This window comes from Monodon monoceros, unplaced genomic scaffold (genome assembly GCF_005190385.1).
Source record: "Monodon monoceros isolate NGI ecotype Baffin Bay Population unplaced genomic scaffold, NGI_Narwhal_1 Super_Scaffold_7, whole genome shotgun sequence".
Lineage (NCBI taxonomy): Eukaryota > Metazoa > Chordata > Mammalia > Artiodactyla > Monodontidae > Monodon > Monodon monoceros.
Genome location: NW_021703784.1, coordinates 105,436,455 through 105,450,072, shown reverse-complemented (window position 1 = coordinate 105,450,072; position 13,618 = coordinate 105,436,455). Strand labels below are relative to the sequence as shown.

At 64.8% G+C, this 13,618-nt stretch overlaps 1 protein-coding gene across 1 annotated transcript in view; it reads left to right on the top strand.

Annotated features, from left to right (window-relative positions):
* The window catches only part of KCNQ1 (potassium voltage-gated channel subfamily Q member 1), a 311,701-nt gene extending 304,864 nt beyond the window's left edge, over positions 1-6,837 (top strand). Inside the window, exon 19 of the mRNA XM_029207933.1 lies at positions 5,542-6,837. Within this exon, the coding sequence (XP_029063766.1) occupies positions 5,542-5,772 (231 nt within the window). The 3' untranslated portion in view covers positions 5,773-6,837. The remainder of the gene's footprint in view (positions 1-5,541) is intronic.
* The last annotated feature ends 6,781 nt before the right edge of the window (positions 6,838-13,618 follow it).

Below are 13,618 nucleotides of genomic sequence, written 5' to 3'. Positions count from 1 at the left end.
ACCTGCCCCGGCTGTAAGCGGGCCAGCCCGGGGGCCTGAGAGCTGCGGAGGGCTCAACAGAGGTGCAGGAAAACCATGGTTTTATGGTCTGAGTTCAGGCCTGAGGTCCCCAGGGATCGAGCGTGCGGGTCTGGGGTGTGTCCCTAGCCTGAGCCTGGGTGCTTAGGGTCAGAGGACAGCAGAACACAGCTCTCACATCAGGGTGGCCCTCCTCCTGCCATGGTCTAGCAGACACCGGGACGCAGCCGGTGTCCCCTCCCCCTTGGTGCTTTCTCTCAGTGACATCCATCGCCCTAGACGTGGGTGTTCAGCATCACCTGCACGTGCTGGAGGACACAGGGGGCAAAGGTCACAGGTCACCGTGACCCCCTCCCTCACCAACCAGCAGCTTGCGGAGGGAGGGCCAGGGCCAGGGGTAGGGCAAGAAATGGCATTCTATGGAGATGGAGAACCCAGAGTCCCGGGGGCTGGGGTCGGGGGGTGGCCCAGGACCACCACCTGAATCCCACTGAGCAGCCACGAGGCCCAGGGGGCACAGTGTCACCTCTCAGCCTGAGTCCTTCCTGGGTCCAGCAGGCCCGTCGTCCAAGGCTGTGGCCGGGCTCTAATGGGGGTGGGAGTGGGCACTCCTTCCACCGGTCAGAATTCACTCACCATACCCTGTGTCCTGCCCCGTGCTGGGGGCTCCTCACAGACTGTATGTTTGGGAGGGGCCGGGGTGGACTGCCCACCCAGGGCACTGTGAGGTGTGGCTGGGGCCCTGCACAGGGAAGGCGGGTTTCTGCCCTGAGCTGTCCAGCGCGGGGCTCCCTCTCTGGGCGGCCAGGATAGGGACGGGGGTGGAGGTGTGGCAGGCTCAGCACCCCTGCCATGGGCCACTGGACCTGCCCCGGCTATAAGCAGGCCCCACCTGGTCCCTCCAAGCTGCGTCCAGGGACTCAAGGCCCGCTGTGTCCCCGGGCCTCAGCTGTGTCACCTGTCTAATGGGCTCAGGAGCAGCGGGGAGCAGGGGCTTGTGACCTGGGCAGTGCTGGGCCTTGCAGGTGCCGCAGACCTGTGGCCAGGGCAGAAGGGGGAGATAGGCCAGCAGCAGCCCCTCTGCAACCCCTGCTCCCTGGCTGCTTCGCTCCCGTGCTCCCTGCTGTGTGTGAAGGGGCGTGAAGGGGGCAGAGCCGTGTCGCAGGGCGTCAGGAGGACTGAGCGGGCCTGTGCACAGACACACTGAGCAGTCATGGCCATGTCCCTGCGCCTGTCGCCGGTGTGTGGGCTTGGGCAGGGCTCCCCGGAGCTTCAGGCCCCCGCGCACCCCATGACATACCTGGAACCCCCAACTCCCTGCAGCCCAGCTTGGCCCCAGGGCTGGCATCCAGCTCAGTGCCTGGTGTTTAAGTATTTTGAGCATTGCTCCCGAGAGCGGCTCAGTGACTCTTGGTCCGGCACAGTCTGCAAACAAGAGGAGAGCCCAGAGGTCTTTTGCCCTGTGACCCTGCAGAGGGCCCTGGGCTGTCCCAAGAGGAGCCCTGCCTCCCCCTTTAGATGTTGACCCACGGGGACCCTGGGGCACCACGAGCTGCCCCCCAGGGCAGGGGACTCCCTCCCCGCGAGCCCCAGGCCTCGGTGTCCCCCACCCCTGCCCGTCTTTGGCCAGTGTGGCCGAGACAGCCCAGGGCTTGCACGTGGCCAGGGCCATCGGCGGGTCCAGAGCTGGGATCAAGGCCGAGCAGGTTCTGCAAAAATTTCCCTTGAAAGACTCTTTTTCAAGATTTTCTTTTGAAAACAAATTCATAAGCACATCAAACAGGAATCCCGTCGCCCTGGGTTTGATCACCACCGCCCGGGGCTCTCTAACTGGCTGTTATTCTAATTGCTTTTTTTCTCTTCCGAGGGCCGGGAGTCCTCTTATGGTTATTAATTTGGTGAATGGAGGCAGGGAACAAGGGAGCTTTTGTTGGCCTTGCCCTTTGGTCACTATCAAATTGCAAATAATGACGAGATCCAAGATCCCCAAAACTGATGTGCCCCAGCGGCTCCCGGGGAACGCTGTCCCGGTCCCCGAGCGGGCACTGCCTTCCTCTGCGGGTGACAGCGCCTCACCTGGGCACCTGCCCGGAGGCACGCACTTCTCTGCGGCTGGGGGTTGGCTCAGGCCGCTCCCTCCGGCCGAATGAAGTGCTCACTGGGTGTCACCATCGAACATGAAGCAAGATAAAGGCGCTCTCCTTGGGAGGAGGAGAACCCAGGGCGGGGGGACCCAGGGGCCATCTCTCTGGGACGTGCTCAGCCCTGGAGAAGCGTGGCAGGTGTGAGTCACACTCACAGAGCCCGCGGGCACGGGCTCCTACACGACTGTCCTGCTCCATCCTCAAGAACGCCCCCCACAGGAGGAGCAGAATGCCCCCACTTCCCAGCTGAGAAACTGAGGCCCAGGGAGGACAGCACGGCGGCCAGGTCTCAGCGTGGGATCTGACTTGGCCTCCTGGACCAGCCTGACCAGGCTCGCCCCACACTGTGGGGACAGGCGATCAGCCGCTGAGAAGGACGGAAGCCCACCCGGGCAGAGGCCATCACCGGGCCCTAGGGGCCGGGCAGTGCAGGGCAAGCTCAGGCAGCCCAGAGCCAGCGACGAGCAGCAGACAGCCCCGGGTGGTGTGTGTGGCACCGAGGTCAGCCACCAAGGTTGGGGGGCCGGGGTGGGGGAGAGACATGGCTCCACAGGGCTTGGCCCACCCAGTGATCACCACGCCCTGAAGCTGGACCAGGCGGGTGATGCCAAGGATCCCCGCCCATCAGGCGTGGGGCTGGGCAGGCGGAAGGACCCTGCAGGGGGCCAGGAAGACCCAGGGGGACCCTGAGGGTGGCCAGAGGACCAGAAGGACTCAGCAGGTGGCCGGGGGGCCTTGGCAGGAGTCTGGTTTGGCCTGCGGGCTGCCCCACTTGCTCTCTCTCCTGTCCCAGCAGTGGCGGCATGTGAACCTCCTCCCCAGACCCACTCCTCTCCTGTGCGAGAAGGAGGGGGAGGCGTGAGGCCCAGGCTTTGGGCCGGCTCTGGGATTCCGGCCCAGATCTGAGCTCGCCCCCGGCGCCCCCGCCACCTCCAGCAGTCTGGCTAATGGGAGCATGTCCCCTGGGACCAGGGAGCCTGGTGAGCCCCGCAAAACCCCATCTCCCATGAGCAGCAGCCCAGGGGGCCGAGGTGGGCTTGAGTGCCCCAGGTGGCCCCCTGAGGGCGAGCTCAGCCTGGGGCCAGCCTCCCGCCTGCTCCCAGTGGGGGCTGTGCTATCAGCCCCCTGGGATGCGCCCCCTCTCCAGCCGTGCCCGGCAGCCCCACCCCTTCCTGAATCCCAGCCATTCTTCCATTTCCTTTTTTCCCAAGAACACCCTATAAAGGCTTCCATACCCACTTGCCCTGCTGGGGGCTTCAACAGATGTTCAAGTGCCATAAAGTGAAAATTTATGAAACCACAAATTTTCTTCTGTAATGTATTTGGTGCTCTAATTGGTGCCAAACCAATCAATACCCAAGCCGGGGCCTGCACAGCGGAGCAACATGAAGCTCGCCCGCACCAGCCTCGCGCAAGGCTCGTTCCAGGCTACCAGGCGCGCAGGGTCCCCCACGGGTCTCCCAGGGCATAGGCAGGCAGTGGGACTGGGGGCCCGGCGGTCTTGGGCCGAGGAGAGGGTCCTCCCCAGCCCCCCTTGGCTGGGCTGCAAGGGTCCCAGCCAGAGACCCCAAACGAGACTCTTCTCCTGGGGCCTCGGGGCCTGCGTCTGTGGGTGGCCTCAGCATATGGTGGGACTAGGGTGTCAGGGAGGCACCCGGGGGAATGCAGGGGGGGGGAGAGCTGAGTGAGGGCCCCAGGCTCTAGCCCAGCTAAATCAGAGAAGCTCTGCACCCCTTCCCTTTATAGCCTGGGCTCCGGTATCAGATGTGTCTGAGAAAATAGGTTAGGCCCCCCTGGCCTGGCTGAGGGGGCCTCAGACATGCAGCTGTCCCTGTCCCCAGGCCCAGGGGCAGGGGAGGAGGTCTCAGTCCCCCGCACAGTCCGAGGAGGCAGAGGCGGGCAGGGGAGCCCAGGAGGCCCCAGGAGACAGCACTGGCCTCAGTGCTGCAGCCGCCACCGTGCGAAGCTGGGGGCGTGGGTCACAGGCCCCACCTCACAGGCAGCCGTCCTGATAGGGGGGCTGTTGCTCCACGATCCAGCCCCCATCCTGCCCTACCTGCTGCTGGGTCTCGAGAGAGCCCCGTGGCCCCAACTCAGGAGAGAACCCTCCCCTGTTCCCCCTCAGCCAGCCCTGCCCTCCCCCTGACTCAGCGTCCACCGTCCACCGTGGGAGGGAGGCTGTGGACTGCCCCACCCGCCTCTGAAGCCTGACCCGGGCCAACCCGGGGACCCAGCTACACAGCATTTGTGGCCTCTTCAACCCACAGCATCTTCCCCGGGGCCGGCCCGCTTGGCCAGCACCCGGCTCCGTCCGGTCCTGGGGTGGGGATATTGCCGCCAGCAGTGGGGCCCAGATGGGTCCTGGGGCAGTCTGGCCCAGGGCGGCTCAGAGCACATACATCATGGACCATGTGTGTGTCCAGGTGGATGGCCGGCCCCAGCCAGCTCGGCCTGCCGCCGTCCGCAGCCCTGGCGTTGACCCTTGGCGGAGCCATCCCCGGGCTTTTACCCCCAGCCACACTCTCCCCTGAAGCAGCTCTGTGTTCTCGCAGCTTCGCCCTTATCGGTGACCATCTGGCCACCTCCGCTCCCTCCCCCATCATTTCTAGTCTTTCCAGTGTTCCAGGTACCCAAGGCGGGTATTATTTTCTGACGGAGACCCTGGGGGACCACCCCCAAGGGCACTGCAGGCCCCAGGGTGAGCCATGCCTCCTGCCGGCTCATGCCAGGACGTCTGCTTCACCCCTGCTCCTGCTCTGAGGGCCCTGGGGTCCTCTTCCCACCCCCAGGGCTCACTCCAGCCCCACCCCGTCTTGGCCATCCAGCAGCCCCTGCTAAGTACCCGCAGACCCAGGTCCATCCTCCACCCACCTCCCCTCCAGCTTGGTGGGGCGACCCCACCTCGTGGGGTGGGCAGCCCCAGTGCTCAGCGTGGGAAAGGGCTTTGGGAAAAGCATGGTGGGCGTGTGGCCCTGGCTGACACCTGGGGATTGGTACAGGTTTGGGGGCTCAGCTGGGAAGATGGTGGTGCCCCTGCTGAGTTGGGGACTGTGCCCGGCCTGACAAGAGCACCCTGAGGCACAAACCCTGTTGGTGGGCATGGGGGTGGGGGTAGATGGCAGGGGAGGGGCCCCGCCCTGCTACCTACTCAGCCACTGGGTCTCAGGTGAGGGCTGCAGAGCGGGGCTCCCTCCACGCACGTGTGTGCACACGTGCAGACTTGCACAGGGGCCACGGACACACACACACGCGCACGTGCACGTTCCACGCACACGGCCGTGACCAAGGCCAGGCCCCGTCCCTCCCCTGGCCCTCAAGGAACCCAGGCCTTGAGGCCACCTGCACACTGCCCGGCTCACCTCTGATCCTGTCCCCGCAGGTGACACAGCTGGACCAGAGGCTGGCGCTCATCACAGACATGCTGCACCAGCTGCTCGCCCTGCACCACGGAGGCTCCCCCAGCAGCCGGCCTTCCAGCGGGGGCGGGGCCCAGGTGGTCCAGCCCCACAGCGGTGGCTCCATCAACCCCGAGCTCTTCCTGCCCAGCAACGCGCTGCCCACCTACGAACAGCTGACCGTGCCCCGCGGGGGCCCCGACAAGGGCTCCTGATGGGGGCTCGGGGCCCAGGCCTGAGAGGGGAGGCCCGGAGGAGCCCTGCCCGGCCCACCCCACCTCCCACTCAGCACAGGCACCACTAGGCCTCAGCCACCTCTCGAAGGCCCGAGAGAGCAGTCCCGCTCTCCAAGGCCCCAGACACCCAGGGGACTACAGGGCCCTGTGGCCTGGGCTGGGGGGCTCGCCAAGACCGCCTCTTCCCAGCCAGCGGGTACTAGAATTTGGCTGGGTGTTGGGAGGAGGGGCCTCTCAGCTCTGAGACCGGGGTCCCCCCATTGCTTGCCTGATACTCGGGACAAAGCAGCAGGGGGTCAGGCCGGGCATCCCAGGCAATTGGTCTGTCCCATGTATGGCCAGGGAGCCGTACAGCTGTGTGCAGGCCCCGGGGCATTCCTGAGGGGAGACAGAGGGACGGCCTGGACAGGGTCTGTGAGGACCCCACCCCCAGCCTAAAATCCAGGCCCAGGGGGACCCAGGGGGAAGGCAGGCCAGGCAGGGCAGGGCAGGCCCAGCCCATGCTGAGCAAAGGATGCCCACGGGCAAGGCCCAATCAAGGTGCCCCCGGGCCTGGGCCTGACTCCCTCAAGCTCCAGAGATGCTGACTCAGGCCAGGAGCTGGTGGGGAGCTGATCCTGAGGCCACAGCTTCCAACGGGAGGGACGTGTCCACCGCTGTGGCCAGAGCTCTTCACTGGGGGTGGACCGCCCACCAGTGGAACGGGGGTGCTCAGGTCCCCCACTTTGGACTGGCAGCTTCTCCTACCCATTCCGGAGAAAAGGGGAGGGTCCCCAAACCCCGCTCTGCGTGTGGGCCTCACCTCCAGCTCCCTGCCTGGTCTAAGCAACTGGACGGACACACAGACGGTGGCCTCCCCGGCCCGCTGCTGAGCCGCAGGGGAGCAGACGGGCGCCGCCATCTCTGGCGAGACCCACCTCCTCTGGCCTGCTCCGCCTCGCCGAAATCAGAATAATCTGTGGTGATTTGGAATCTGTGCTTTGATGAATTTCACAGTGTGATTTTGACTCTTAACCGTTCAGGTTTTTCCTAATAAATGTGGGATCACAAAATTGATCTTGCCCTGCTCTCACCTCCTTTCCTGGGGGAGCAAGCGTCCCATCTTTGGGACAACCTGTCTTCCCGTGGAGCTGCTGCCCACCCCTCAACACCCCAGCACCCCTCACCCCGTCTGTGCCCACCCCGGTGAGGGGGCCCAGAAGCCTCAACCCCCTGGCCTGGGGTTCCTGGGAATGGGGTGGCGCCAGTGACCCAGGAGCACCTGGAGGCCAGGCTGTTCCTGTCCCCCCCCCCCCCCACCCCCGACCCAAGGTCGGGCTCCAGCCCACCCGCTAAGCCTTTGCTCTTGCTGGTGCCTTTGCCGGGAGGTTCTCCTGTCCCCTCTCCATCTGTTGAAACCACTCCCTTGGTCTCCAGCCAGGCTCAAAGCCCCCTCCTACAGGAAGCTCTCCCTGATAGCCCTTTATGAGACCAGCCCCACCCCCAGGTCTTGGGACCCTTCAAGGGGGGAGGGGTGAACAGGTGAGGGTCATCGCCCCCAGACAAGCAGCTTGGGGATCCTGTGCTCAGGATTCACATCCCACACGCACTTCTCAGGTCTCGGGCTTAATTCTTAACTCCAGGACAGCACCTGCCCCCACTCCCACTGCCAGCCTCCCACTGCTGCCCACGGGCATTTGGGCCCCTGCCTCCTCCAGGCCCAGCTCCGTTCCCCCCAGGTCCTGCCTGGAGCCTCCCCAACCTCCCTCTTGGACGGGACCCCTGCAGTCTCCTTGGAGGCAGGTGCCCAGGTGGCCGCAAAGCAGGAACTCCTGGTCCGTGTGGAATGTCAGCTTGGGCCCCTGTGGGAGGGGAGGGGCCTGGGTCCCCCTTTGCAGAGCCCCAGGGGCTCCCCGGAGCCCAGCCCTGGCTCCCACCCGAGGGGACGTCTGGCCTTCGGGCACTGGCCGGTGTGGGGGAGGGGAGGAGGGCCAGCGAGGGCCCGGGGCCTCCCCAGCCCAAACCCCCGGGGGGGAGGGGCGAGAGCAACAATTACTGGAAAGGCAAAAGCTGTTGTTTCCTTGTTGAGTAAATATTTGTGGAAACCCCAGGAGGCGGCTGGCTGGAGAGCGGGGCCCTCCACGGTGCCCCCGCCCCGCCCGCTGCCGGGCACGGCCCCCAGCCCTCGGGGCACTCGCTCGGGCCGCCCATCTGGGCCGGGCGCGGCCCCTGCACCCAGCCCGGCTTTGTTTTGCGTATTATCGACTGCGCACGAAGTGCCCGAGTGCTTCACTCCCGGACGGGCCATTGCGGCCCTCTCGGGTGTGAAATGCAATTTACCTGAAATAAAGCCCAATTATGGAATTAGCTAATTAAAGCCGCAGTGGAGGCTGGGCCGGCCGGCCGGGAGCTCAATGCCCGCCGGTGCCCGCGGTCTGAGGGAACAGATGGCGCCCCAGCCCGCCGCGCGGCCGCATTCCTTCACTCTGCCCCCGATAACTGACTTACACAGCACACGGCCATCTGGTGTATGACACGTCCTGTGTGCCCCGGACAATGGCCCAGCAGACCTCTCCGGGAGAGGGCCGTCGCCCGGGCAACGGTGGCATGTGCAGCCCAGGCCCATTCCCGGCCCCGCCCCCGGCCCCTTTGTGGGCCTCGCCTGGCTGCCTGGCCGCTCCCGCCGACAACGTCCGTGAGCGTTTGTCCCCGGCGTCCGGCCTTTGTCTCCCAATTGGGCTTCCTTGTTGGGGTCCTCAATGTCCAGTGGGTGCCGAGAGCATCTGCTGGCGAGAGAGGGTGGGGCTGGGGGGGCTGCCCTGCCCACCTCCTGGGGCACCCACCTCCTCTGCCCGTGCCCCCTCCCCCATCGGCGCCCTCTGGAGCCGGGCAGGAGGACGGCATCTGGAGGGCTCGGGGCTCGGCCGCAGGCGCCAGTCTCTGAGGCCAGTGTCCGCGCAACCTGAGGTCCTCCCAACCTTGGACCAGGGGCCGACCTGCCCCTCCTGCCCCCTCCCCTGTCCGTGCAACGGGAACAGAGCGCCTCTTGAAGGCGTGTGGGGGAGGAGCTGATGACCATAGGGCCGGGTCAGCACACAGTAGGTGCTTCATAAAGGCAACCAGACAAATGGTCCAGGAGGTGCCCGGCTCTGGGGTCTATCGCCTCATCACACTCCCACTGCCTGGCCCCAGTGCCCCCTCAGAGCAACTCCCTGGCCCCTGCTGCGTCCAGCCTCACCCCCCAGTGCCCCCTCGGAGCCAAGGCAAGGTGCCCACAGCCTGCTGTCCTGCACCCTAAGCAGCTCTGGCCCCCGCTGCCCAGGCCCCCGCTGCCCAGGCCCTGCCCACTCACCCGTGACGCCGGGCCTCTATCTCCAGCCGGGCCGACACGCCCCACCCCCCGCCGCCACACACACACAGCTCCTCCCTGCACCCTAGTGGGCCCCAAGCTGCCAGCAGCCACAGCCCCCTCCCTGCTCAGGACCCGTTTGGCAGGCACCGCCGACCCCCGCACTGGGCAGGGGTCAGGAGCCAGGCCCTCCAGCCCGCCACTGGAGAAGGGGCTGTGCTAGGACTCTGAGGACCCGAGGGGAGCCACAGCCCAGGAGTGCCTGGCACAGGGCCTGGCCCCACTAGGTACTCAGGAAGTGCCAGTTAAATTAAGGGATAAAATTTGAGTTTGGAAAGAGGCTAACGGCACTGCTGGGGCTGCGGACACACCTGGAACAGGCAGGGCACCGCCAGGCGGTGCCCTGTGATGGATGCTCAGGGGAGGAGGGCTGGGCACCCTGGGCCCTGGAAGAGGGGGTCAGGTGTGCGTCCCGACTGGGGTGGTCAGACAGCTGGGCTAGGTAGGGGTGGAGTGGCAAAAGGCAGCCGTGGGCTGGGTTCCTGGGACGGGCCCACACGCAGACCTGCGTGAGCGTGCATCCGGTGGGGACCTGCTGGGTCACCCTCAGGGACAGACGCCCCCTTCCTAACATGCGGCCAGTGCCTGGTATGGGAGGCCCTTCCTCGCTCCCCGGAAACCTGCCTTCCTCGGCTTCATCCTAGGACTGCCCTCACGGTCCTGGGCCCCATTGGCTCACTGGGGGTCTGAAAGGGCGTCTGCCTCACCATTCTCAGCCCCCAGCGGCACCCCTTCCTGGCTCTGGCCCTATCGTTGTGGCCCCGGGGAGCTGGGGAGCTGGGGAGACTGGGCCCGGCACGGGTCAGACAGGCAGCGAGGCCTAGCGCGTGTTCAGAGCAGCCAGAGCTTCCATTGCCCTCGAGTGCGGGGGGCCAGGGGCCAGGCCCTAAGGAGGCTGACCGTCCCCACCTACGCCCCTTCCACTGCACAGCAGAACCTCGGCAGGCGGGCAGAGGGCCTCACGGCCGGGTGGCACCCGAGCCCAGGAGCAGGCGACCTCTGACCTCGCTGGCCAGCTGCTGTGTTTTCACCTGCTCAAGGGGGGAGTTGCCTCCAGCTCCAACAGATCAGGCCTGGGCTGGGAGCGGGGGCAGGTAGAGGCTCTCGACACTGGCCAGAGACACTGGTCTGAGGAAGGGTCTTCTCTAAAGATGGGGGTCCTGGCCAACTGTGCCCCATCCCAAGGCCTCTGAGTCCAGGACACCAGCCCCTCTCTGCCCAGGTCTCAGGTGCTAGCTGTGTGGCAGGAGGTAGGGGTTCCACTCTGATTCCCAGATCCTTTTCTCTCAGCAGGTCCTTCTGTGACCTGCTGGGCCTAACTCTGTCATTTGGCCCTTCCCTCAGCACCCCTCAGCACCCCGTGAGGCACCAGGATGCCAGGGGGAGGCCTGGGGATCCCTGCATCCCCACGCCTCCGCCTCCCCAGCCCCCAGCCCCCAGGCCCCTTAGCGAGGCGGAAGGTGGAGGAGGGGGAAAGCTCGGCTCAGGGCAGACCTACTGGACACCAGAGAATGCTCAGACCCCTCCCCCTGCTCTTGTCGTCAGACCCCCCCCACGTCAAGCCTTCATCCCCGCGCCCACCTCTGTGGCACCCAGAGGGAGCAGGCCTGCCCTTGATTCCCAGAGCCACACCTCTCCCACCCCCTCACCTGATCCCAGGCTTAGGTCTCACCCACATCTGGGCAGTGACCCCTCAGCCCGAGTAGGCCCAGAGCCAGCCCAGGACGGGTGCCCATCGCGGGCCTGGCACACCAAGTTCCTCTTGCCTCCTGCATGTGGACCCAGGTTGCACAGATGGGGAGTGTGGAGACTGAGTTGAAAACGTGTCACTTGGACGCTGCAGGGACTCCCACCTGCCCACGACTCTGGAAGCCCCAGCGGTCCCCCAGCCCCGCTCCACACCCTGCTCGGCAAAACTCTCTCCGAGTTTCCAGCCTGTGGGAAGCGTGTGATCTTTCTGAGCAACATCAAAGTGGGAGGCGCGGGCTGCCTGGATCAATCACACCGGCAGCCTCGTCTTCCTGCCTGGCCTGCAGCCCCAGGAAGCTGGTAGTGGCGGCAGAACACACGGTGACGGGTTGACGGGGTGCTCGTGGGGTACACAGATTGTGCTGGGGGAGGGAGATGCTTAGAGCAGAGAGGCCTCAGGGGACATGGGCCCTCCCCCCTGGTGCAGATGGGGAAACCAAGGCCCAGGGCAGGACTGGCCCAACGCAGCACCTGCTTGTGTGAACTTGCATCAGAAAAAAAGCCTCAGAGAAGAACCAGGACTTCCAGTGGCAGAGAAGTCGGTGGCTGGGCCAGGAAGCCAGGAGGCAGAGGGGAATGGACTGGTTAAAACAAAGAGCTGGCCTTCTCGGACTAGATCGTGGGGCCGGAAAGGCCAGATCTGAGAAAAAGACGCAGAAAATTCCCAGGTGGTATGAACATAGCTCCTTTGCTGGCCTACGTGGGCCAAAGAGCCGAGAAGCACTATGCCTGTCCGATGCAGCGAAATGCAAGGGCTCCATCAGGACGTGCCGACTGGCTCCAATATGGCTGCCATTGCACCTGCCACGCAGGAAAATACCAAACTCCCTGTTGGATCTTCAAGAAACTCTGTTACAAGCCTAACTACTGATTGAATCCACCAAACCCCACTGAATTTCTGTTGGTGGCTTCTTAGCTTTATTCCTCCCCACTGCCCACTCCCTATACACACACACACACACACACACACACACGCACACGCACACACACACACGGTGCAAGAATGTTCCCATTCTGACTCAGCCACTCTCTAGCTGTGCATCTTTGGGCAGGGCCCCTAACCTCTCTGAGCCTCATATGGTCTTTGCAGCCCCAGCTTCACAGAGCTGCCAGCAGGGTGCTAAGCCTGAGAAGACAGGACAAAAGCCACAGCAGCCTCACAACCAGGCACCAACGACAGAGCTCCTGAGGTCAGGGAGGGACGTGCATATGAACTGTTCTCTTTGGCCCAGCAACATGTCTTTATATACAACTGCAACACACAACTGTCCCTGACGTAGACGTCTCCATAGCAAATCCGCATTGAGTGGGGCCCTGCTGGGCCTTCCACTTGACTGGCCAGCTCAGGTCACTCGATGGGGTAAGGGCCTCATTATCCCCATCCAGTTCTCCCGGAACGACTGAGGGAGGCCAACGGTGACCCAGGATCCATGGGGACAGGCAGCCCCTGATGCAAAGCCAAGAGGCCCTTGTGTCAGAAGCCTCTCGCAGCTTCTGACACCCTCTGAGCAGCCTCAGCCCCATCCCAGCGCGCCCCTGAGGGCCAGAGAATCTGCCAGAGGGGCCTGGGGGCAGGCACGCAGGGAGCGCTCACCCCCAACCGTGCCCTCAGCCCACTCCCCAGAGGGCCGGGTCTGCAGCCCCTCTGGCCAAGGACAATGGAAGTGACAGGTCAGAGATGGATCAGCCGGGCTCAGGGAGAGGAGGCTCGTGCTGGGAGAGGCCCAGGCGCTCAGGGGTGGAGGTGTGGAGGCCCTGACCTGATGGGCTGGGGCCTGGGTGGGGCCATAGCATCACCCGGGAGAAGGGCCCATCCGGCAGGGACGCTTTCAAAAGAGACGGCTATCAGACGGTGGGTAATGTCACTGAGTAATTTCAAAGTGTCTTAATCAAATCCCCGCTCCCATCCACAAGGCCACGTCAAAAGGCCTTTGGAGAGGAGAGGCCGGCGGCAGACAATCAGTGGGCCTTCCACTCGGCTGGCCGGCCCGGCAGCACAAGGCCTGTGGGGCTCCTGCCCCGCCTGTGACTCCATTTTTGACCCTGAGCCCTCCGGTCTCCTCCCCAGGAGGCCTGGGTGATCCCGCGCTGCCCCGTTCAGGGACTGGTCAGCAGAGGGGAAAGGCCCCTCCCCGCCACTCCAGGGGAGGCCTCCTAGACAGCCCCTCCAAAGCCTCAGCAATGCAGCCTCTGAGAACCACCGCTTACACGAGGGGAAACTGAGGCACAGCAGGGGATGCGATGGGCGGACCTGTAAATACAGGCCACGTATCCAGCCCCCTGCACCTGCACACCACCCCCACGCATCAGACTCACCTTGAGCGAGGCAATGAGGTGCATGCAGTAGACACCTGCTGAAGGCCCTGCCCCGGCGCCTCAGGCCCACTGTCCCCAGAGGCCCCCCTCTGCACCCCACTCTCTTCCTCCTTTGACTTTTTCCCAAGGTATAGACATGAAAACATCCTCATTATGTGTTTTCAAACACCTCACATCCATAGACTAGAAAAGGGCAGCCGCCTCCTGGGAGGGGAATGAGCAGGTGCTCACCTTTCCAGCCAGTGCAGCAGCCTGACCCCCAGCCCAGGTTCAAATTCACATGTGCGAGTGCCACGGGCTCCACGGGCACACGGGCTCCGCGGGCACACGGGCTCCGAGGGCACACAGTCTCCGCGGGCACACGGGCTCCGC